At 34.9% G+C, this 25,695-nt stretch overlaps 1 protein-coding gene and 1 pseudogene across 1 annotated transcript in view; both read left to right on the top strand.

Annotated features, from left to right (window-relative positions):
* The window catches only part of CUNH8orf34 (chromosome unknown C8orf34 homolog), a 514,153-nt gene that overhangs the window by 281,473 nt on the left and 206,985 nt on the right, over nucleotides 1-25,695 (top strand). Inside the window, 1 exon segment of the mRNA XM_007947356.1 lies at nucleotides 2,695-2,861. Within this exon segment, the coding sequence (XP_007945547.1) occupies nucleotides 2,695-2,861 (167 nt within the window).
* LOC103202457 lies at nucleotides 5,775-7,274 on the top strand (annotated as a pseudogene).

Below are 25,695 nucleotides of genomic sequence, written 5' to 3'. Positions count from 1 at the left end.
CACGCACGGCAGAGGAGTTCAAGTCACAAAGTTCGTCTCTGGAGAGAGATGGGGCCCGGAGTCGTCTGGTTCTCGCAAGCGTAGCAGAGCCGGGAGAATCAACTGACACGCAGGGCCTACAAATACTACTGGATACACAATATTGCATTATCAGTAGTGGCGAACCGTGACCTGCAAGTGGATGCATAGGTAGGCAGATATGGATAGGCAAATGCGAATATACCCACCACCATACATAGGTTTGGCAGACAGTATTCCTACACATGTATTTTTGTGTAGTATAAAAATGTCCATTTGCAGTTTAAATGTAACAGGAGGCAAAGTGAGGATAACTTATTGGCCACAAATAAGCACCTTAAGGGACTGGGTCACTGAGCCTGTGGGCTGGAGACTATGGTTGCAGGGGACATCAAGCTCAATTGGCACAACATGGCACACAAACGTATTGTTCTACATCTCACTCCGGTGAGTAGCAGCTGGGATCTTGAAACCTTGTGAGTGGCTATCTAAGTGGCAAATAATGGTCTCTCCTCATCCAGAGCAAAGAAAAGTGAAGAAAATCAAAGACACATAGAAATAGTCTAAAAGATTATGGACCATGAAAGCCTCAACCTATATGACCCTGAGACCAGAAGAACAAGATGGTTCCTGGCTACCAAAGCCAACCACTCGGAAAGGGATCAAAATTGGATATCCCTTATAGAGTGGGAGAAAATGTGGAACACAACTCAAAATCATTTAAAAAAAAAAAATCTGGCTTACTGATCTGATAGAGATTGTTGAAACTCCCACAACTGAAACTGTGGCCCCAAGTTACCATTCGAGCCTGGAATTGAACTCCTTTCTGTAGCTTAACTCTCAGCCAAACAGTAGGGCTACAAGCTGAACACCTACACCAGGGAGATGCACTCCTTACAACAGTCAACCATGGAGGATCAGGAGGGTAGCATTTTCACAGGGAGAAATGTAGGGAGGCAGGAATGCGTAAGCAAGAAGGATATAAGAAAGGGGTAACCACAGGGAGGAAGAGGGAGGTGAGATGTTACACTGTGGGGAATGTAACCAGTGGCACAAGATAAAATGTGTATCAACTGTTAAAATAAATATGCTTTGTAAAATTTCACCCAAATCACAATAAAGAGTTAAAAAAAAAAAAAAGAAAAGAGAGATATCTTTTAATTGTCATGTGCCCCAAAGCTGTTTCATCAAAGGGCATTAGCATCCGTTGACCTTCGCTTGAACAATTACTATGTTGGTGGCTACAAAGTGATGATTTTCTATATCTGTGATGGTGTAATGGATAAGGCACTTACTTCACTGCTAACCAGAAAGTCAGTGGTTCAAACCCACCAGCTGCTCTGCAGAAGGAAGATGGGGCAATCTTCGTCCATAAAGATTTACAGGCTCAGAAACCCAATGGGGGTCACTATGAGTCGGAATTGACTCATTGGCAGTGAGGTTTTTTTTTTTTTTTTTAATCATCCTTTCTACCTTTATTGGCTAACATTATTCTACAAGGGGGAAAAAAAAAATTGTTTTCTATTTTCCCTGATGGTTACCATCATATCCACCTTAACTGTGAGTTGAGCTAGTGAGGTGATACTGCCCAGTCTTTGTCCATTGATGACTTATCCTTCCACTTTGCCATTTCACCCTTCTTTTACTGTCATGTTGAACCTGGTACCTTTATTAAGGGAGCTTGAAAATTTCTGATTTGTGCCCTGGAATTCATTTTGTTGCTTCTTTCTAAGCCTACTCTGGGTTTTGGCCTTGTGGAGGGAGGGCACACTACATGTAACCTCCTCTCTTCCCTATGTGCCTCCCCTTCTGGGTCTGATTTCTGAATACAGAAAGAGGTATATTTTATTTCCCCTTCCTGTGTAGATGGGACTTCCTTCATATCATCGTTTCTCCATTCTTGAGGGGATATTTGCTCTCTCTATCCTTTGAGAAATAATGTAGAAAGAAATTGGATTATAGAGAAGAGAAAAACTTTGAGAGAATTTTTTATACTATGTATTATTGTCACATGGGTTTAAACATTATCCTCTTTAGTTCAACAACATCTCAGAAACTGCTGAGAGAGAGAACCAGGAAAGAGTGAGCATTTACTGAGGGGAGCCTGGGTGTATCCAAACAAAACAAATAAATAAAATTCAAATTTACAAAGACTCTTTTAGACTGGAAGAAACTGAGAGATTTTTAATAGACAATTCTGGCTCCATTCTTTCTTCTATCCCACTCTACCCCAAGATCTTGGCAGCATGATTAATTAGGACCAGTGAGAAAATTCATTTCCATTGTAGAAATTACATAAAATTAGGTAAAATTGTTTTTTTCCTTAGAGTATTATGTTAAAATATTTATCCCCTTGCATGTGTTTTTCGTGACATGCTTTTGCTTGTAAATCATCCTATGAGCTGATTAGCTTAACTTTAAATGGGGCAATGGTTTTCCAGTTTGCCATATTTCTCACCCATATTCACTTGGAAATTGTTAGAGGAGAGCCAAAGCATGTCTAAGAAAGAAGACAGATTCTGTGTTCCACTATCCTTGGGGAAAATTTTAGTAATATGACTGTAAATTTGTATAGCAGAATAACAGTAAAAAATTAGCTTGTAGGTTTTCTTTATGGATCACGGCTAATTCATAATCTCACCTCCACTGAAAAGTAACATTTAAATATTTCTGCAGTTTAAAGATGGAACCAAAGACTAAGGGATTAAAACAGCAGCAACAGCAACATAAGAAACTCCTGGCGGCAATGCTGTCTCAAGATTCTTTTGAGTCCATCCACAGCCCTACCCCATCTGTAACAGAAGAAGATATTGATAATGAAGATGATGCAATGGAATTGCTGGGTAATTTTAAAAATTAATCATTTCTATTATTTTCTTCCGTGGTATTGTAACAATGTGTAGTGGTTAAGAGATTCTAAAAAGTTTTCTTTGTTTTTAGAGGGAAGACACATTTAAGACATACGTTATTTACATTAGACCTTCATGAAGTTGCATGTAAGAACTAAGGTCAATTTCAAATAATCTAAGCATGTGAAATATTTATTAGACTGTAGTTTGTGCATTGTATATGCAGCACTTTGCAACTTTGCATTATGATTATTTAATCAAGCTTTATCTGTGTGCAAATGTGATAAAAATTCAAGCCTGCCTGCTTTATTCTTTGATTATAATTGCCTTGATCACATCTATTGTCTATAAAATGTATCCAAAGTACATATTCACTGCTCATCCTAAGATGTCCCTTATGTTATTTCAATGATGCTTCAGGAAAAGAGAATAAAATTTAAAGTGGTAGATAGTAAATTAATGTTTTATGTCTTCCATAAATGATGGGAAAGTTTGCAGAGATTTCAAATTTTTTACAGGAACATTAGTTTCATAAAAATCTTATTATGTTGCATATGCAGGAAATATTTTTATGTCTTTGAGTGAAGGAAATGTATTTTTTAGTTTATCAGAAATATCTTAATAGTAAAGTTATTAATTGGACTTCCCCCTTGGGAACAATTTTTATAAAAGAAGGAAACATTTTATTTCAGAGAGAACGATCCACATAAAACACAATGTTTTCAAATTGAACTCAGTTATTTATCAATAATTTGAACAATTTTCAAATAATTGGCAACAATATATTATTGTGTTTTAATGGAAAGGAAATCATTTAATCATTTGAAAACTTCAAATAAGTTTAACTTTGAGTTCCAGAAAAATGAAGACATATTCTAGATATACTTTTTTCCCCTCCTTAACCAGATTCCTTGGTTTTAAAGGTTAATGGCAGTAAAATTCGGTCATTATAATAAATGGTGTATTTCTCAATCCACAGGCCTACTGGTCAATGATGAAATGTTCCCTGATATTTTCTATGGCATAATAACCGCATTCATTCTTATGTTAAGGAGACTATACTAAAGCATTTGTTTTGTAGCAATTAAGTGCGGGTGTTTTTTAAGGGTTCATTCACTCCATCTTAAGAATGAATGTGGAACATGTGCCAGATGGGGCACATTCAATTTACATTCCACAAACACTGAGCACTTTATACATGCTAGGCATTGTGCTCCATCCTGGGGATGTACTAAATAAATAAATGATCGTGCTCTCTGCAGGAATTTTACTTTCTAGTGTTCCATGTAGAATGTAAATATATCACGCTAAGTGTTTGCTGCAGTGCTAATAGGATTCAGCACACAGTGTTCACAGGAATAGCACCTAATGCAGGAACAGTGATTAGGGGACGCTTCCTAGAACAGTTGATTCCTCAGATGAGTCCTAAAGGACAAGTAGATGTCAGCTCAAAAGACACAGTGCAATAACCCTGGTGGCGTAATGCCTAAGGCATTTGACTACTAACCAGAAGACTGGAGGTTCAAACCCACCAGCCACTCCTTGGAAGGAAGGTTGGTCAATCTACTTCCTTAGCAATACCGCCTCTGAAACACAAGGAGGGGTCGCTATGTGTTGGATCCCACTTGACGGCAGTGAGTTTGGTTTTTAGGTTTACTCAGGTAGGTAGGTAGGTATGATCTGTGACAATTGCACTCCTTGACTGTGCTTGTAAACCTCCTCTGAGTTGGTCAGTGACAGTTGGAAAATCTTAAGCGGTGACCATCAGTGATGTTTTGCTTTATTACCATTGGCTTATGCTAATAGTTTCCTTTCTCCCTCCTTCATTATAAATGAAAGCAACTGTTCTTTGTCTTGTAAATATGATCTTTTTAAGAAATCTAGGCATGCTAAGAATCACATTGGGAAATATCCTGATAGCCTCGGGAATCTCTAGGCTACTTGGAGGAAGCCTTATAACTTCAGTGATATCGAGGGATTCTTTGAGGAGACTCAGGTATACTAGTGCTAGTTTTTAAGCTCCCAAGCAGAAGACTGCAGGAATGGATTTAGGAAGCTATCTAATGATGAGAAATTAATAACTCATCTCTATTCCATTTATTACCTTTTCATTTAGATATCTTAGTCTGTGGTTTAAGGAAATTGAAGAATGAGAGATGAGTGGAGAGCTGGACTCTGTTAATCCAGTAGATTTTAGCACAGTTGGGTGTTGGTGTTGACATGCTAGTTCTTAGGTTCTGAGGTTTCTCTGTGACAACATGGAATGCTCCAAGTCCACTGGGCTATCACGTACAATATTGCCATATACAAGTTGCCATGGAGCCCACTTGTTTCAGTGAATAAAAGTCATATACCAGAAAATTCTCTCTAAAACATTATTTTGCTAAGAACTCATGATTCTTTGTATGTGGTATGTATTTGTCTCCAATGTCGAAATACTCTTGTATGTGTGTATATATATATGTTGTTGTTGTTGTTATGTGCCGTCGAGTCGGACCCGACTCATAGCAACCCCTCCTTGGGTTTCTGAGGCAGTATCACTATAGAAGTAGATTGCCCCATCTTCCTTCTGAGGAGTGGCTGGTGGGTTTGAACCGCCAGCCTTCTGGTAGCAGTCAAGTGCCTTAGCCACTATGCTACCAGAGCTCCTCCATGTGTGTGTGTGTGTGTGTGTGTGTGTGTATGCATCTATTGCTCTCGGAACTGGAAACTGACTGAACGGAGCCCTGTCTGGGAGCTGAGCTGGCAGTCTCCCTGGTCCTGAATATTGACTTTGTATCTGAAGCTTCTGGAACTTCTCTGCTTACTGAGATATAACTTGGCTCAAACCACACTGTGTATAGTATATAGTACACAGGTACTTACACCAAGTCAAAATTACTGGAATGTTTTGGAAAAACAAATTTGAACTACAGTAGGATTATATCTAGCAAGATGCAGCTTCTGTAAAAGTTGATACCCGTCTCAAAGCCTCTAAACCTGTCTTTGCATAAACAAAGTGAGGTGTGGAAAGCAGATGTGTCTTGGCAGGTGAAAGCCATCCCCAAAATGGAGATATATGACTCCGAGGCCTCTCGTCAGAAGTTCAGACAGTTCCAGTATTTGGAAGTGGCTGGGGCTTATGAATCCCTAAGCCAACTCTGAGAGCTCTGCCTTCAGTGGCTGAGACCAGAGATTCATACAAAGAATCAGATCCTAGAGTTATTGGTGCTAGAACAGTTTCTAAAAATCCTCCCTGAAGAGGTCAGGATTTGGGTAAAATTACAGCATCCAGCAAAGAGGTGGTGACCCTCATGGAGGATGTGATTGAAATGCTGAAAGATAAAAATCTACCTTGTAAGGCTTCTGTCCTTCAGAAGGGGAGCATAAAGAAGGAGGAAATGGAAGCTGATTCAATAATAGGCAAATCCCAGGAACCAGTCACATTCAAACATGTGGTTGTGGAATTCAGTGAGGAAGAGTGGGGACAGCTGGATCCTGCTATAAAGAACCTGTACAAGGATGTGATGCTGGAGAACTATAGGCACCTGAATTCATTACATAAAGACAGGGACACTATTTCAGAAAATCAAGTTTCAGTTCCAAAGAACAGGATTTCTGGAGAAAAATCATCCCATGAAGTGATGATGAGAAGTAGACTCTCTTCCTTAAATGTCTGGAAAGATGATGATTGGTTATACAGAAACCAGGAAAATCGGGACATATATTTGCCACAAGAGACTTTCATTCATAAGGCAATCCACATTGAGAAAAGAGAATATAAATGTGCTGAATATGAAAAAAGCTTTAATGTTAAGTCAGTTAGCTCAATTTGTGATATGCAACAGGGAATTCCTATGAGAAAGGGATCCCCAAAGTGTGACAGATTTAAAACCAACTTCAAATTTAATTTATACTCAATAGATAAGCAATATGCAGAATATAATAAATGGGGGAAAACATTGAACCAGCGTACAGATATTATTCAACACCAAGAAACTCATATCAAGATGAATTCCTATGAATGTTTTCAATGTGGGAAAGCCTTCAGCTGAAGTTCATCCCTTATTTGACATCAGATCATTCACACAGTAGAAAAACCATATAAATGCAGTGAATGTGGAAGATTTTTCAACCGATGTACAAACCTTACTAAACATCAGAAAATTCACAGTGACACAAAGATTGATAAAAGTAATAGATGTGGAAACACCTTCAGTAATACTAAAGACTATAATAAAAACCAATACTACATTCTAGAGATAATCCCTATGAATGTGTTAAGTGTGGAAAATCCTTCAATCGGAGCTCCTCCCTTATTCGACATCAAATGATTCATACAGGAGAGAAACCATTCAAATGTAAGGAATGTGAAAAACCTTCAATAGGAGTTCAAACCTTATTAAACACCAAAAACTTCATACTTGAGAGAAGTATTGTGAAAGAAAGCAATGCAAGAGTGCCTCCACTCAGAGTGCAGAAGTCATTCAAATTCCATGAGTTAATTCTAGAAGGAATCCTGTGATTATAGAAAATGTTTTCCAGAGATAATTCTTTAACAAGTATGGTAATTAATATTGGAGAAAAGTCTGTTATGGGATAGAAATCTATTTGGGGAAGCTATTCCAGGCTCCAAAATTAAGCCGCAAGGGTCTACAGTTAAAACATACACTATACATTATATTATTATTATTACTATTATATCCATTATCCTCACTTTTCCTTAGTTGATACATGGGATGTATATTATAGTCATATTCACCTGATCTGTTAATGAAGTAGACATTAGGGAGAAGCCAAGCAATACCCTAAGAATTAATATTTAATAAAACTCAAACTTCCAGTCCTTTATAAAATGATCACAAGAAACCAAGAGTTCATGAGACTATAGAAGGACACATCTAAGAATTGAAATCTTTGAATTAAAGACAAAGTCCACAGTGACAGCCAATTATTACACCCATGATTATATCCTTGGCTGTCCTAGTACTGAGTGGAAACTAGAATCGGGAGAGTATTATCAACTGCAGTGGAAGATGGATGTATTTTTATTGATCTATATGCTTTAAAGCAGCGTTATTTAAAAAGTACTCTTGGGATTTAAGCTGGAGAGAGATTCATAGCTTTGGTATATAATTGATCCCAGACATTGTTGTTGTTATGTGCCGTCAATCCCAGACATTAGAAGTTCCTAATATTTTGTGCAACAGAATTGCCTCTTCTGTAAGCTACCTCATGTTCTCAGAGAGGTCTTGAGCTAAGAAGCTTGCCTTAACCTACGTAAAAAAGATTCATACTGGAGACATTACCATCAAATGAAGATGGTGGCTTTCAGTTAGAGTTCATATCTTATTCAAAAGCAGGAAGGATATATTGTAGTCAATCTCTGTGAGTTAATAAACGTGGAAAATTTTTTTAAAATACATGTATCTATTAAGACTATAGTGTCAGAGTTCTCTTCAAAAATAACTATACTAGTCCATAATTTATCACTTTACATATATCTTTAACTAACTTAATGGCTCAACTCTTACATGAAATAAAACATGTACAGAATTAATTTCAATTAATACAAGTATTGTTGTTGTTGTTATGTGTCGTCAAGTGTTAAGAATATTTTAAGTCATAATATAGTGATAGACAAATATGTAGAGTATGAGTTTAAAATAAAATGTTATTAAGTTATTCCATTTTGACACCTGAAAACTTCAGTAACAATGTATAGATCTATTAACATTCCATTGGAGTTCAAGTCCTATACCAGATCAATTTAGAAACTATGTAATACCCACTTCTGGCCAGCTAACCAAAAGGTTGGTGGTTAGAACCTATCAGCTGCTCTGTGGGAGAAAGATGAGGCTGTCTGTTTCCATAAAGAGTTACGGCCTTGGAAACCCTACAGGACAGTTCTCCTCCATCCTGCAGGGTATGTATGAGTCAAAATCAACTGGATGGCAGAGGGTTTAGTGGTTTGGGGTTTTTTTTTTTTTTTTTTTTTTTTTTTTTGAGTCATCCTAAAGACTTCAGTTTACTTTGCCATATAGGGTAGCTATTAGTTGGAAGTGACTCACTGGCACACAACAGTCCATTGAAAATTAAATTTCCATAACTATGTTTAGTATGGGAGCTCCGGTAGCATAGTGCCTAAGGCACTTGACTGCTAACCAGAAGGCTGGCGGTTCAAGCCCACCAGCCTCTCCTCAGAAGGAAGGTTGAGCAATCTTCTTCTGTAGTGATGCTGGCTTGGAGACAAGTCTGACTCGACGGCACATAACAACAACAACAACATGTTTAGTATAAAAGAATTTTAAGACAACAGTATTTTTTGAAACTCTGATTTGAGCAAAACAGATGGGATTGTACCTATTTGAGTCAAAATGGTAAATTCTTACAAAAGTATAAGAAATCAAATTTTAGTCCATAGGGTTACTGTAAAATACAACAGAGACATTTGATATCTAAAAGATCTTCTTGAACATACATTTTGTAGAATATGTTTACTAATTCTGCCTTGTAGTCTTTGATCTTAGCTCATAATCACATAAAAATACAAAAATAAAATCATATTACCAAAAATAAACAATGTGATTGTAAATATATTTTATTAGTTTTATTATGAATAATGAACAAGTTTAATTATATTGCTACTTTTTATAATTGAGTTCCTAAAGCCTCAATATCTTACCAAATTTTGTAAAATAAAAACTTAATTTACTGGAGGGCTCATTACATTAGGGTTAGGGTTACATTAGGGTGATCCTTTGGTAAATTCTTTTGTGTTACAACCAACCTTTATAAAGTAAAAATTCTCTTTCTGTTCTACCTTTTAATTTGGAGTTTCCTTAAAGCAAGAAATATTCATACTTGCAAAATAAGACCCTGTATTTCACCTATTAGGAAATGGAGAATGTCCCTCAGTTATGTTCAGAGAGATGAGGAGGCTTCAATGTTAAAAAAAAATCCAACTACCTATCTATATTTTAAACATCAAACATATTTGAAGTCATCTAAAGCATGGAGTCCATACACAAAAGTATTTCCTCCTTTAGTTTCCTTTGAGTATTTCTCATTAGATGAACCAGGACAACGGGAAAGTTGTCATTTTATAAGATCACTATAATACTAAATACAAATTTTTCACCTTTATTACAAAGGTAATTTCTTATAAAATCAGTATATGTTAGAGATCAAAAGGACCCCATGCTTGGTGAATAGAGGTCTGACTACAAAGAAGACCCTAAAACAGATGGATTTTGACGACGGACTCAAGCACAGCAACAATTGTGAGGAAGGCACAGGACTGGGCAGTGTTTCACTCTGTTGTACACAGGGTCACTCTGAGTTGAAACTAACTTGATGGCACCTAACTACAACAGCAACAAAGATTAAAATACCCAAATTTATGGTATTTTAAGATATAGCAATTTTAAGTACCTATGGGAGCTCTGGTAGCATAGTGGCTAAAGCACTTGACTGCTAACCAGAAGGCTGGCGGTTCAAACCCACCAGCCACTCCTCGGAAGGAAGGTTGGGCAATCCTACTTCCATAGTGATACTGCCTCGGAAACCCAAGGAGGAGTCACTATGAGTTGGGGCTGACTCGACGGCACATAACAACAACAACAACAAACAAAATACAGCTTTCTTTATTTACAGATTCTGCTTTTGTGAACTCACCTACTCACTAAAATTTATTTGTAACCTCCAAATTAATACTTGTGGCACTTTTTTAGTCATTTGTGCACATGCTCAGAGCAGCAAAATGTGAGTTACATGAAACTGATATTCCAAGCTAAGTCAAATATGGCAAGGCTCTACTTTCTTGTCGGAAGGAAGGTTGGGCAATCCACTTCTGTAGTGATGCTGCCTCAGAAACCCAAGGAGGGGTCGCTATGAGTCAGATCTGACTCAACAGCAGTGAAAGCTACCTTCTTTTTTCATATTGTAAACAATTCTCCTTTTCAAGGTTCATGTAAAACAAACAGAAAAACCAAACCCATTGCCATCAAGTTGAATATAACTCATAGCAGCCCTGTAGAACAGAGTAGAACAGCCCATAGGGTTTCCAAGGCTGTTAGTATCTATAAAGGCAGAATGTCCCTTCTTTTCCTGTGGAGCAACAGTTGGATTTGAACAGCTGACCTTTTGGTTAGCAGCTGAATGCTTTAACCACTGCACCACCAGAGCTCTATGTAGTATTATCTCTTTCAATTTCTGTGCTTTTTGTTTAAAATGGACCCAAGCATAGTCCTGAAGTGTTGTCTAAGTGTAAGAAATATTGCTAAGTGTAAGAAGACTGCAATGTACTTTATGGAGAAAACACATGTGTGTCTTATTTATTTAATGCTGCCGTAACAAAAAATACCACAAGGAAATGACTTTAAATAACAGAAATTTATTTTTTCCAGGTTCTGGATGATAAAAGTCCAAAACAGGGTTTTGCCCTTGTTGACCTTTTGTGGGCATCTCTTTTAGTTTCTGGTGCGTTCCAGCAATCCTGGGCACTTCGTTGCTTGTAGGCAGGTCCTCACAGAGTGTTTGTCTTCTCATTATGTGTGTGTCTCTGGGGCTGTTCTACTCTTTTTATAAAACACCACTCAGGAGCAGGTTCTTTGAACCAGTTCCAACCATTCAGTCATAGCTGACGGAATTAAACCAGAACAAACCTGATTTTTTTAAATTTGAGTGATTGCAAAAGCTAACTGGAATGGGAAAAATTCCAGGGCAAAGCCCTGGAATGAGAGACTCAGGAGTAGTGAGCCCTTTCAGGAGCCTGATGAATGACATTGGATTATTGTTAAAACTGTGGAGAGTGGCACATATTCAAACTGGTGTAGTTGGTCTCCATCTTTTAGCTGGGCACTACTGTTTTAGACTCAACTGGTCGAGACAATTGGCTGCTATGCAAAGCACATACTGTCCTTGTTTTCTAAAAAGGATATTAAATTTTTAGCAGGGCTTTGACCCATAATTTTTCCCATTGTGTTTAGTATTCTAGTTCTGCCACATTTTTAAAATTTGGGTCCATTTTTGTCTCACTATATTGCCCATGATTGAACTGGGCTGAATCAGTTTGAAGCCATACTCGATTAGATTTAGGACTCTCCCTGCTCTGGCAAGGCCTTGTTAACATAACAAAAAAAAAGAAACCCCCATTTCCAAACAGGGTCCTATTTATAGGTACTAGTATTAGATCTTTCACATATCTTTTTTTCTTTTTTTAAAAATCATCACATATCTTTTTGGAGGACATGATTGAATCTATAATAGTATGCTCAATAAAATTGGTTCAGGCATAGATTATAGTGCTGTTGAGCATGAGTTCAGAATTAATGAAATCAACAATATAGATCAAATAAGACATGACAGCGTGTCACAACAACAACAAACACAAACCCACGTATAACGATGTTATGTCTTGATTGATGAAAATTTTGGGGCTCATAAGAACCTAGCTGTATTTTCCTTAGCATCAATAGGTCAATATTTAATAATGTAAATATTTAAATTTAAAACAATCTTTAATAATTCAGTGTTTGTAGTGATTTTCTAGAACACAGCTATTCAGTTGTGTCACTATGGTTGGTATCATACAGAGTATTGTGTCACCACCCACCCCCCGCCATGGATTGTCTCCCATATCAGACCATACAGGATCTTTAGTGATGTTTATTATCAATTTTGATCATAGATTATAATGTGATAAATATTATTGTAACCTTCTTAAATGTAGCATTTCTTAGATTGTACAGATACTGATAACAACACTGTTTTGTAAAATCTTTTCACATTGAATTACATTATTAGTTATAACCTTATTAGCAGTTGAGTGGAAGCATTTTTTTTTTTAATTTTTCTCCTTTTCTTTTAAATACTACTTCATTCTCAAAAAAGTTATTGATATGGTTTACAAATACTAATTACCACAACATTGTATCTAAAGTACTAGAAAAATTGACAAGTGAGCAATTACAAAAACAAACACCAGCAGCAACAGAAACAACAGCGTGTACTTGTAGTGTGTGCTTGCAGTGCATGCAGATGAAATCACTTGATTCGAAGAATCATTGCATTTGGGTAATAATAATATGACCAGAGCCCACTAGAAAGTTGTAGCCTTACAGGTATATTGATAACTGTAAGCTGGACTTATACCACATGTTTTTGTTGTTGTAACTAACTACAGATATATTCTTATAAAAAGTAATAAATTCCTGCTGAAACACTGCACAAAAATGTTATGGACATTTTAGTGTCACCCCCTCTAACATTGTCAGCTAATGCAGTCTGCACCATTCCCCTCACCCACCAAGTGACGCCACTACGCCTACTACAAATAATGAGAATTAGTTGTGTCTGCCAAATCACCTTAATGTACAAAGCTCTTTGAGAGGTTTTCAGATATTTCATAATTAAACTGGCAAGCGACCATAATTAACCAAATATTTTATAGAATCTACATATATATTTTTAAAACATTCATTAAATCATCAGATTAGTATAATTGAGAACTAGAACTTGAGATAGATGCATGAAGTTATCTTTCATAAGCCATGTATTTAACTGTAACAGAAGTTCTTTGAAATACCTCTGCTATAGAATTTTTCATGTTACAAATTTCGTCCTATATCTATGAATTCTATCTTCAGCTTGCTTTAGTGATGTCATTGCCTACAAAAATGCCAAGTTAGATGAGATTTAAAAGGTACTGTGCTTGTCTCTCTGGATTACAAAGAGATTTGAAGAAATCCAACCAAATTAATTTTTTTTTTATTCTGCAAATATGCACCGGCTATGTGAAAGCACTAGATCATATTAATATACACCATTGGAAATATTTAATCTTTATTGAAGGAGCTCTGGTAGTGTAGTGCCTAAGGCACTTGACTGCTAACCAGAAGGCTGGCAGTTCAAACCTACCAACCACTCCTGGGAAGAAAGGTGGGTAATCTACTTCTGTAATGATACCACCTTGGAAACCCAAGGAAGGGTTGCTATGAGTTGGGTCCAACTTGATGGCACATAACCACCACCACCATACATTTTCTATCTACCTTGATCTGTTTGGGCTTTGAGAGAAATCTGAACAAAGTGAATGTGGGCCTTTGTACAGAACTCAACTATTTGTGGGTTGTAGCTTTCAATTCATCTGTTAATTCATTAAATTATTCATGGCATTCTCAAACACCTGTCAGTTACAGACGTAACTATGTACATGTTCATGAGTTTAAATTAGAACAAATTCAGACAAGTTTTAGAAAGTGTTAACTATGAGATGATTCTCAAGATTTGCTTTGCTTAAGAATTGTGAAGCTTGTTTAAATGCAGATTCTAGTGCTCCAATTTTTTTTTTTTTTTAATAATACTTGGATACAGCCCATGAGTCAGTTTTTCAAATGGAACACCCTACTCCACTTGCCCCCAAGATCTTCTTTTTTAAGTGATCTGTAGAAAATATAGTGAGAAACACTAATAGGTGTATTCAGTGGAATTCTTTTTAATGCAATATATCCTGAAACAAAAATAAAATAATAGAAAATCTCATGTTTACAACAAAAAGATTGTGGAACAGAAGTTTCTGAGTTGACCAAGCTCTTTTTGAAGTATCTCCTAGTAACAAAAAAAAGACTTGCTAACAACCTTTGGCTAATGCAGTTTAAAAAACAAATAAACCAAGCAAATCAAGTGTAATTTGGGTGAAAGTTTACAGAGAAAATTAGTTCTTCATTTAACAATTTATACATATTTTGTTTCGTGACATTGATTGCAATTCCCTCAGTGTAACAACACTCTTCAATTCATCCTCCAGTTCCCTGAACTTTATAGGCTAATACAGTTTTGTTATCATCTTATTATTTCCATCTTCCCTCTTTCAAGAGAGACTGGAAAAATGAACTTCTCAGAGAAGAAAAATCACATAAATCATAAAATGATTCTAGTATACACTTGGAACTTATTGTTTTTTCCAGATTCTGTTTTATCATGTTGGCATATTGAACTTTCATTTAGGATTCTTTCTTTGTTTTGTTAGATACAATATAATTCAGTTCCCCTCACTGCCTTATTGATTAACTTACTATGTTTTTGAAACTATATTTGTGTTTCATTTTCTTCATTGTTTATTTTTATTTCTTTTCAACAAAATATCAGAATACTTGAAAATGATAACCAGGGTTCCTATATAGAGGTTACATTTCAAATAAATATATACTTGTATATCACCAGGAAGCAAGACTGCACAATCTACTTCCATATAGATTTACTGCCTCACAAACCCAATGGGGGTCGCTATGAGTCGGAATTGACTAGATGGCAGTGGGTTTGGTTTGTTTTTTGGGGGTTTGTATATCACCAAACAAGCTCAGGTGGCATAGTGGTTAAAGCTTTCTGCTGCTAACAAAAGTTTGGTGGTTCAAACCCACCAGCTGCTCCATGGGAGAAGATGAGGCAGTCTACTTCTGTAAAGATTTACAGCCTTGGAAACCCCTTCAGGCAGTTCCACTCTCCTTTAAATGGTCACTATGAGTCAGAATTGATTTGATAGCAGTGGGATGTTTTTGCGTATCACCAAAAATGCCTACATCACCCTACATGATTTACTTCTACAGTATTTAATAAGAAATGTTGCTTTTTTTTTCTCCTGTGAAAATTGTTTTCCTATGGTAAAAGCAGACCAACATAGCAGAATAATATCAATAGCTTGAAATTAAAATTAAGCCTAAAACCAAATTATTGAGAATTTCCCTTCATCTCAATTGTATACCTGTATGAAAATACCTTTCTTCAAGAGATAGCTGTTTCTAATATATTTATGGGAAAGATTTTTTTAATATTTGTGAGTAGCATACTAGTAATTGGTATTACTAATATGTGTCAAGCAATTTGTACCTTATTGAAAGTGCTAAATATGTATTTATATGTTGCTGTGAATAAGCTGAAAATTGCTTGACACATATTAGTAATATAGGTTGATGTACTTTTTATATTTCTGCCACAGCTTTTCTCTAAGTGTTTTGCAAGCCAGTATTCTTTCTTCAACGGGGGTGAGCCACACTGAGATGTAGTGTATGTAATAGCTGGTAAAGCGCTGGGTTAAAACTCTAAACCAAGGTCCAGCCCTCATTCTGCCTCTGGCTGGTTTTGTCATCTCAGCCACAGGTAATCGATTGTAAAATGCTGATAAAAACATCTGACCTTCCTACCCCCACAGGGATGTTGTGGGGATAAAAATAAGATTTTCTAAGAAAGTGTTTTTATTTTTTTTTTTTCTTTCTGGTCATACCTAAAAGGATTATTTGAAAAAAGGTGCTAGTATTCATATACAAAAATTGTGTATAAATAAATTTATATCCTTTAACACATACATTTTTATAGTTATATGCAAAGAACAGCAACAACAACAAAAAAAAAAAAAAAAAAAAAAAACTCCTTCTTTAGCTTTGAGAAAGAAATTGCCTAGTAACAGTAAAAATAAATACTTCTCACAGCAGAATAAAATCAAAGGCTTAAAGAGAAAGAAGGTAAAACCGCAAATGTATTGAAAGTCAAATTATTTGATTGATCGATGTAAAGCTTTCTAATTTCTTATTTTGAATATGGACAAACATTTGTGTGATTTGGTTGAGAATGTAGAGCAAATTACTACACTGACTTTAATTTTTTTCCATATAAATGTATAATTTTTATGAGAAAAAGGAAAATGTATTGTTTACAAATGAATCTCTGCTAGCAAGTATTGGGCTGGGGCCAGTTAGAGGAGGGAGAAGCAAGGAAGAGCTGTCAAAGGACTAGAAATCTGTGCTATGTGTTTCCATGAATCTGTATCAATAAAGTCATAAAGATGTTGAAAATGTGCAAGCTTGAAAAACTTTCCAATTATATTGATAAATATGAAGTGTTTCAAATAGCACAATTTTGATGGTTTTGCATTAATTTATTGTATAAACTAATCACAACCAAATTGAAAGCTAATGTTAAATATTATTGGAGTTTTGTTGTTTTTGAAATAAACTTGCGCATTTCAGTTATTTAATAAAATATTAACACGTTGTGTTACACATAAAATGATTTGCTTAGCCATGGCAATGATTTTCATATAATTTGACAGAGCCTATTAATTTGGTGCTCTATGTAAGAGTCATTTGAAAGTGATTCAGATCACTTTAAAATTATGAATTTAATATATTTTTTGGTTGAATATGTGTAGAGAAATGTGAGTGCTTCAGCAATTATTTTCATTTTAATATAAAAAAGTACATCTTAAAGAGGTATTAAAACTCTGAAGTGTTTAAAAGCTCTTATATAGTTATATTGATCTGTTTAGGTTTTGTGTATCACAATATCAGTGAAAGCTTATTTCATAATATACTTAGAATTCTTAAAATGATTTAAGTTGAATACTGAATACACATTAACAGAAGCATAGTTACAAACTCACCAATTATTTCAATACCAGGAAAGCAACAGCTTTTGTGAAGTAAAATATTATCCAAGGATTTTTTTAAAGGTGTTTAATAAACACATTTTTTTTTAAATCCAAGTTTTTAATTGATCCTATGTGTACATTTCTCTTGTAGTGAAAATACTATGGTTTTCTTTTTCAAATGTGTTTATGTTCAGTGATATCAGAGGGAAAATCTCCTTAATTATATGGATATATATTTGGATAATTTCTCTGAAAACTTTAAATGAGAAAGCGCTAAAAAGCATTATAGGAAAAATATATTGATGATTCTAAAAGAAGTAAATCAAGTGTATTGATTTTACTACATGTTTCAGATTTTCAGTTTTTTGTTGAGATGACTATTTTCACCTCTTCAGTATGTCACATTTACTTTGTATTACATTTATTCTGGGACTCTGTATTTTAGTCATTTAATGCAGATTAGTATTAAGATGGCAAACAAAAATTAACCTTATGAAATGAATTTTATGAATGATAATATATGTTTTAGAAGTACTAAAGGCATGAACTTTTAACTCAAATAGTCCTAGTTTCAAGTTTCATTACTGCCGCTTACTAGTCCTAGGAACTACCTTCCTATGAATATAAGATCCATCATCAGAAAAATTGAGATTACGATAATAGATATAATAGATATGTCATAGGGTTTTGTAAAGACTGAGTACAATAATAAACTGCTCAGTGTATCTCATAAAGAATTAGAGCTAGAAAAAATATTTGTTATTTTACTTCATGTCATTTTTATACCAATTCCTATTCAATCTCCATCTAGCCCATGAAGTTTACTAAATGTTAAAAAAAAAAAAGACTATAGGTCTTGGGGTTTAAACATTGAATCTTTCACTATAAATATCTCATCTTGATATGAGCCATCATATAGGGATGATTTCAACACGTCCTATCTTCTAGATATTTAAGCCCCACTTATACTTTCTTTCTTTGCTTTAGAGATCACAAGCAAGTTTTTCAAAAGATCATTTCACCAAATTTTCCCCAATGTGTTAGAAAGAATCTTAGCCTTTTCTTTCATTTAAAGACAACATCTCATTATCATAGTTGGAATGATTAGCATTATCATGTTTAAGTTTTTCTAAAACTTTGACTGAACAAATTATTTTTAGCTATTTGAAACATTCAAAACTTTTCTATTATCCAAGCTAGAAATTTATTTCTGATTTCCTCTTATGTGTGTTCTTTTTATTACCACTTTACCTTTCCCCCTGATTCGTAGTCAAGGACTTTCTGAGGTCCTTTTGTAGTATGGAGTACTCAGTATCTGGCTTACAGAGACTTTATTGACACCAAGAATCCCCATTAGTAATGTAATAGAATATGCAGCATTCCAAGAGAAGCTCAAAGCTTGTAAAGGTAATACGCACTTTTTCATATTACAATGCATTATTTTATCCTCATGCAGTTGAGATAATCACATCCAATAAGATAAGAAAAAATATCAAGAGAAGAAAAGGACGAGACTTTTCTTTCTTTATTAATCCCTCCCCTGCAGGTTACAAGCTAATGTTCTTATCTTCTCCTTATAGACTTTTGACATTTGTGATCTGAAATGTTCTCAAGCAGCACTGTAAATATTTTGATACCATCTGATCCCTAGCATCTTGGTGCCTGAGTTAAGGACATCTTCTGTAGAAAGCGGTTTAAGGTAGAAAATATGTTGCTGGCATACGTAGTGTAAACACAAAAGGATCAAATGAACTCCAAGCAACTCTATTATGATAGGGAAAATTGAGAAAGTGAGAAAGTGAGAGGAATTATTCTCCAACATAAAAACATTTAACTAAGAGAAAGAATATCCCAAGAAAATCACATACAAAACAAAACAAAACAAAAAAACCCTGAATCACAAAACCAATTATTTCTTTTACAATAGGTTCAAGAACTTTCTCTTTTTTTAACCAAGCAACAAATACAGATTTTTTTCTTTTTTCTTTTTTTTTTTTTTTTTACACCATGTATTCTGTCTTTCCTTTATAGCATAAAGGAAAAATGCCATAATAGCATATGTTTCTATAAATTTATTTTCTAAATTGTTTCATTGCTTTACATAGCAATGAATGACTTCTATGTTAAAACACACAACATTTAAGTAAAAAACAAAAGAAAAACAAGAAAAAGCATTTATGCTCTTATTTGTCTTCTTTTGGCTTCAGAGTCTTTGGATTTTTAGTTTCTTCTGTCACTGGATGTTCAAATATGCATACTAGAAACATAATTTCATGTTTTAGTACTTTCCCGATAAGCAATATATTTTAGAAATTTGGATAAAGAATTTTTTTTTTTTTCTGGAAAACTATTGGCACTTATAAGTCAACATATGATGATTTCAACAGCATTCAATTTTAAATCATCTGGAAGTCAAATTATTTTGAAATAACATGTTTTTTTTTATTATTAAAATAGATTTTCAATGTAAAAATATGGAAATGTGAAGGACAAAAATAAAAATTATTCAGAATAACTACTGTTGATGTTTTATTGATATTATTTCTCTACATTTTTGTGTGTCATGTAAATAAATAACTCACATTTATATGTATTTACAATTGCAGTGGACTGCACTAAATGTTTCTATACATCACTAAACAATCACAAAAATCTTGGCAGGGAATATTATTATACCATACCACAGAAAAGGACACATATTCTTGCTAAGGAAATTCTGTCCAGATTACAGTATGATATACATGTATAATAAAATGCACTTTGTTATTAATATATTTTTTTCTGTTCTTTTGCACAACAGAAAATGTTTTGAAATTTCATATCAATGTTTTTGCATCCAGTGATGATAGAATGACTGGTATTGGCCTCATGCTTCCACATGAAGCGATTATAAAACTGGACAAAATATATGAGGCCAGTTTCTCAGGCACTGGACAAAAGGCAGCACAGGGCTGATCCTTGAGTGAAGTAAAACAAGGAAGATGAGCCTTATCTTTCACCCTGACTTTCTCCCTGGTGACACATCACTAGACAGCGTGCATGGAGGTAGACCTCCAACGGAGAGTGAGTAGTGGTAGTCTCAGTGATCTGAGGAGGAAGACTTGAGATTGAAACTTTTGAGGTAGAATTTGTGGGACAGTGTATTGAGAGAAGGAGGTTGAGCAGAGTGACAGAAGTCTACAGGAATGTTCCTCTTAGATCCTTGGATAAGAATTGGGCTGCTTTGCACAAGATAGGAGTAATCAAGACCTAAGAGGGAGTAGCTGCTCTGTGCTTCAAAGCTGAAGAGAGAAACAGAGGTCAGACATGACTAGGAGTTATCAGAGTTCCAGCCCAACCAGTAATATTAAACCTCCCTAAGCTCCTTGAGTATTAAAGAAGACTTTGGAAAGGTCACACATGTGAAGTAATGACATATTCTGAACTGACCACTCTGAACTGGCCACTCCTAAAAATGAGAGCAAAATTGAAATGGAATCAGCTTAACGAAGCATAAAAACAAGTCTGAAAGAATGAAAAGGATCTACCTTTTCATTTACCCAAACTAATAATTTTATTTCCTGACAGAACAAAACTGAACAATCTTTAGAAAAGATGATGTCCAGCCTCCCTACAACATATCATCCACAATGTATACTGTACAGTAAAAAAATTAGTGGTTGTACAAAGAAGGAGGGAAATGTGACCTAAATCCAAGGGGGGTGGAACAGCCAATAGAAAGAGATCCCAGTGTACTCAGATGTTGAATTAGCAGACAAAGATTTTTCAAAAGCAACTTTCATAAATATTTACATGGATTTAAAGGAGAGGGTGTGAGGAATAAACAGGTGAGAATGCTTAACAGAGAAACTGAAACTATGCAAATAACCAAGGGGAATTCTGTAACTGAAATATATATTTGAATCTTAAATAAAAATAACTTGATAAGATTAATGGCTGATTGACCATTGCAGAAATAAGAATCCATGAATTTGAAGATTGGTCAACAGAAATTACACAAATTGAATATATGTATAGCAAATTGAGATGAAAAGAGGCCTGTGGAGTAATAGAAAATGATACAATTCATTTGAGTTTTAGACAGAGAAGAAAGAAAGAATGGGAAGGACAAAAATTTTAAGAAATAATGTTCAAATATTTCCCAAATTGTTAAAAAACATACAATACAAAAAGTTCAGGCTCAGAAAACTACAGCTACGCACATTATAGTCAAACTGCTAAAAAAAAAAAAAAAAAGATAAAAAACCTTAAAAACTTCCAGAGAAAAAGGATGGTGAATATAATGGAATAATAATGAAATATCAGCTGACATCTTATCAGAAATAATCAAGAATAAATCATTATGAAGTAATAGTCTTGAAGTGCTGGGAAATTTTATCTAGAATTCTACACTCAATAAAACTATCCTTCTAAAATTAGCATGAAATAAAGACAATTTCAGATAAGCAAAAGCTGAACGAATTTGTCACCAGCAGTTCTGCATTGTAAGAACTACTAAAAGCATCCCTTGGGCTGAAGGAATGAAGAACACAAGAAATGGTAAATATGTGAGTAAATATGTAAGATTATCTTTTTCTAATTTTTAAAGAAAATTGAAATGGTACAATATTAATTTTAAGTAGACTGTTACAAGTTAAAGATCCATATTGCAATCCCAAGAGCAATCTTTAAAGGATAATTCAGAGGTTTAGCTGAAAAGTTAATAAACCAAACCAAACCCACTGCCACTGAGTTCTGACTTGTAGCAAACCCTATTGGATTTCCATGTTTGTAAATCTTTGTGTAAGTACATTGTCTCATCTTCTTCCCACAGAGTAGCTGGTGGGTTTAAACCACCAACCTTGTGGTTAGAAGCCAAATGCCTTACCCACTATGCCACCAGAGCTCCTTAAAAAAAAAAGTTAATAGAGGACATAAAATTCAATACTGATATGTATTTGTTTAAACTTTAACAAAAGAAGAAGAAAAGTATCCAAAGCAGTTTGAGCAAATGGGAAACAAATAGCACAATGGTAATATTAATAACTGCACTAAATATAAATGGTCTATTTATATGTACATCAATTGTCAGCCTGGATAAGCAAGCAAGATTCATATACAGATTACAAGATCTACACTTTGGAGACCAGCTAGGTTGATAGTAAAAGACATCTTAAGCAAAAGTAAGCCTCGGAAAGTAGTATAGCATAGTGATCCAAAGTATGTTTGTAAGGAAGACATAACAACCTGAGGTGCATATGCACTTAAAAGCAGAGTTTCAAAATATGTGAAGTAAAAACTGACAGATTAAAAAAAATTAGACAAATGGTTAATAGTTGGATATTTCAACACCTGTCTCTCAATAATTGATTGAAAAAGTAGAAAAAAATCAGTATGTAGATTATTTGAACATTAGCAACATTTATTGTAAATTGAAACTGATATTATGTAATATCCAACAATTGCAAAATACACATTATTTTCAAGTGATGAGGTAATATTCACCAAGATAGATCATATATTGTGCCAAACTTCTGTAGTCTGGTAAAACAAGATTAAATTAAAAGTAAAAAATCATATGATATTTAGGAAAATATTAAGATATGAGGAACTTAAATACTTCTTAATAATACATGAAACAAAAAACCCAAAGGAAAATTAGAAAATAATTCAAACTAAATTATGACATAAATCAAGCCAAACTCACTGCCGTCAAGTTGATAGTGACCTGTCCTTGGGTTTCCAAGGCGGTATCTCTATGGAAGTAGATTGCTCAATCTTCCTTCCAAGGAGTGGTTGGTGGGTTTGAACCGTCAGCCTTCTGGCTTGCAGTCAAATGCCTTAGGCACTATGCCACCAGAGCTCCAAAATGATAATATAAAGTATAATGAAAAAAAATTTAGGTGATATAGCTGAAGTACTACTTAGAAATGGACTCTTTTAAAGTTTTTCAATCACTGATATGTTTCCATTTTAAGAAATTAGAAAATAAATTCCATGGATCCAAATAAGTGGAAAGAAGGAAATTATACAGATAAAAAGAATAACAAGCTAACAGAAAAAAATAATGACAAAACTAATTAATATCTAGCAATATTGACAAAGAAAAATGTAGAGAAAGACAGCCAATATTGGAAATTACAGGATCATTCTTCACTCCATGTTTTACAGACTCAAAAGGATAACAGATGGATATTCCAAATAACTATAGACCAAAAAATAAGTTAGATGTACTGGAAAATGTTCTGGCAAAACACATATCATTGCTGAAACAGGAACAAGCAGTGCATCTGAATAGTACTATATGGTTAAAGAAACTGCATTTGCAAGCAAAATGCTTTGCAAAAATAAAACTTCAGGTTCACATGGTTTCATTCATGAATTCTATCAAACATTAAGGGAAGAAATCATACTAAACTTAATGAACTCTTTCAGAAAATAATGAAGAGAGATCATGTCTTAGTTTTATGAGTCCAATCTAATTCTAATATCATAATCTGAAAGACATTACAAGAAAGTAAGTTACAGATGAATGTCCCTTATGAACATAGATAAATATATTCTGAAAAATAATATATCAAATTAAATCTGCTACAATACAATCTCAATACAATTCCTAATGGGCTTTATAAGAAAGAATGATTGACAAGTTGATACTAAAATTATGTGAGAATAATGGCCTTGAATGGCCCAAATCATCCAGAACAAAAACAATATGAGTGGAATTACAATATCTGATTTCAAGATTTATCAGAAAGCTACAATAATAAAGACAATGTGGTATTGCTATAAGAGTAGAAAAGTAGGTTAAGAGAACAGATTATATTAAAGAGACAGGCCCCCACGATGGAAGTAAATTAATCCTCATCAAACGCATCAAGGCAATTCAATAAAAAAAAATATATATATATACATTTTAAAATGATGGAGGAACAATTGGAAACATGTAAAGAACACATTGACTCCCTACTAAATACCATACAAAAAGTATTTTTAGACAAGTTATAGACCAAAATATGAAAACAAACAAAAAAAAGATAAACGTCTATAAACAAAACAAAACAAAACTCGCTGCCATTGAGTAGGATCCGACTCATAGCGACCCCTCCTTGGGTTTCCGAGGCAGTATCACTATGGAAGTAGATTGCCCAATCTTCCTTTCGAGGAATGACTGGTGGGTTTGAACCACCAGCCTTCTGGTTAGCAGTCAAATGCCTCAGGCACTACACCACCAGAGCTCCCAAACTTCTATAATGAACCATAAAATAATATTCACAACTTTTGGGTAAGCAAAGATTTATTAAAAATTACAGCAAACACTAATATTAAAATATAAACTGAATCTCATCAAAATTACAAACTTGAGCTCTGGTAGCATAGTGCCTAACGCACCTGACTGCTAACCAGAAGGCTGGCGGTTCAAACCCACCAGCCACTCCTCGGAAGAAAGGTGAGGTAATCTACTTCTGTAGTGATACCACCTCGGAAACCCAAAGAGGGGTCGCTATGAGTTGGGTCCGACTCGACGGCACATAACAACAACAACAACAAGAAGCTCTTCCCAAAATGAAAAGAAAAGTAAGGCAAAAAATAAATAAAATGTAAAGGAAGCCACTGACTGAAGAGAAAACATATGCAATATATCTCAAAAGGGAGTTATATCTAGACTGTGTACAGAACAACAAATCAATAAAAAGACAACCTGATAAAAATGGGTAAATGACTGCAGGCAGTATCCACTTCAAAAAGAAAATATAAGCAGATGGCAAATAAGCACATGAAACTGTTCTCAACATCATTAGCTATTGGAAATGCAAATTAAAAACATAATAAAATCCCACTTCACACTAACTGTTGTTGTTATGTGCCATCGAGTTGTACCTGACTCATAACGACCCGTCCTTGGGTTTCCGAGGCAGTATCACTACAGAAGTAGATTGCCCAACCTTCCTTCCGAGGAGTGGCTGCTGGGTTTGAACCGCCAGCCTTCTGGTTAGCAGTCAAGTGCCTTAGACACTATGGTACCAGAGCTCCTTTACACTAACTAGAATGGCTAAAATTGAAGACTCACAACGCAATATCACCAATGATGGAGTAACTGGAATTCTCAAACGTTGCTAATGGAAATGCAAAACTGTAAAACCACTATGGAGAAAAGGTCTGTCCATTCCTTTTAAAGTTCAGCATCTACCCTGTTGTTGTTGTTAAGTGCCGTCGAGTCGTTTCTGACTCATAGCGACCCCATGCACAGCAGAACAAAACACTGCCCGATCCCGCGCCATCCCCACAATCCCTGCTGTACTTGAGCCCATCATCACAGCCACCATATCAATCCATCTCCTTGAAGGCCTCTCCAACAGCAGGACAAACTTGTCTGTCGGTTTGTCCTACTGTGGTGACATGTAGACGTGAGTTTTGAGGCTGAGCCTCTGGTGTTTAAAACCC

This window comes from Orycteropus afer, unplaced genomic scaffold, assembly GCF_000298275.1.
Source record: "Orycteropus afer afer isolate SDZICR_OR568_19922 unplaced genomic scaffold, OryAfe1.0 scaffold00181, whole genome shotgun sequence".
NCBI lineage: Eukaryota > Metazoa > Chordata > Mammalia > Tubulidentata > Orycteropodidae > Orycteropus > Orycteropus afer.
The sequence above is the reverse complement of the archived record's forward strand: the minus strand, read 5'-3'. Positions and strand labels throughout refer to the sequence as shown.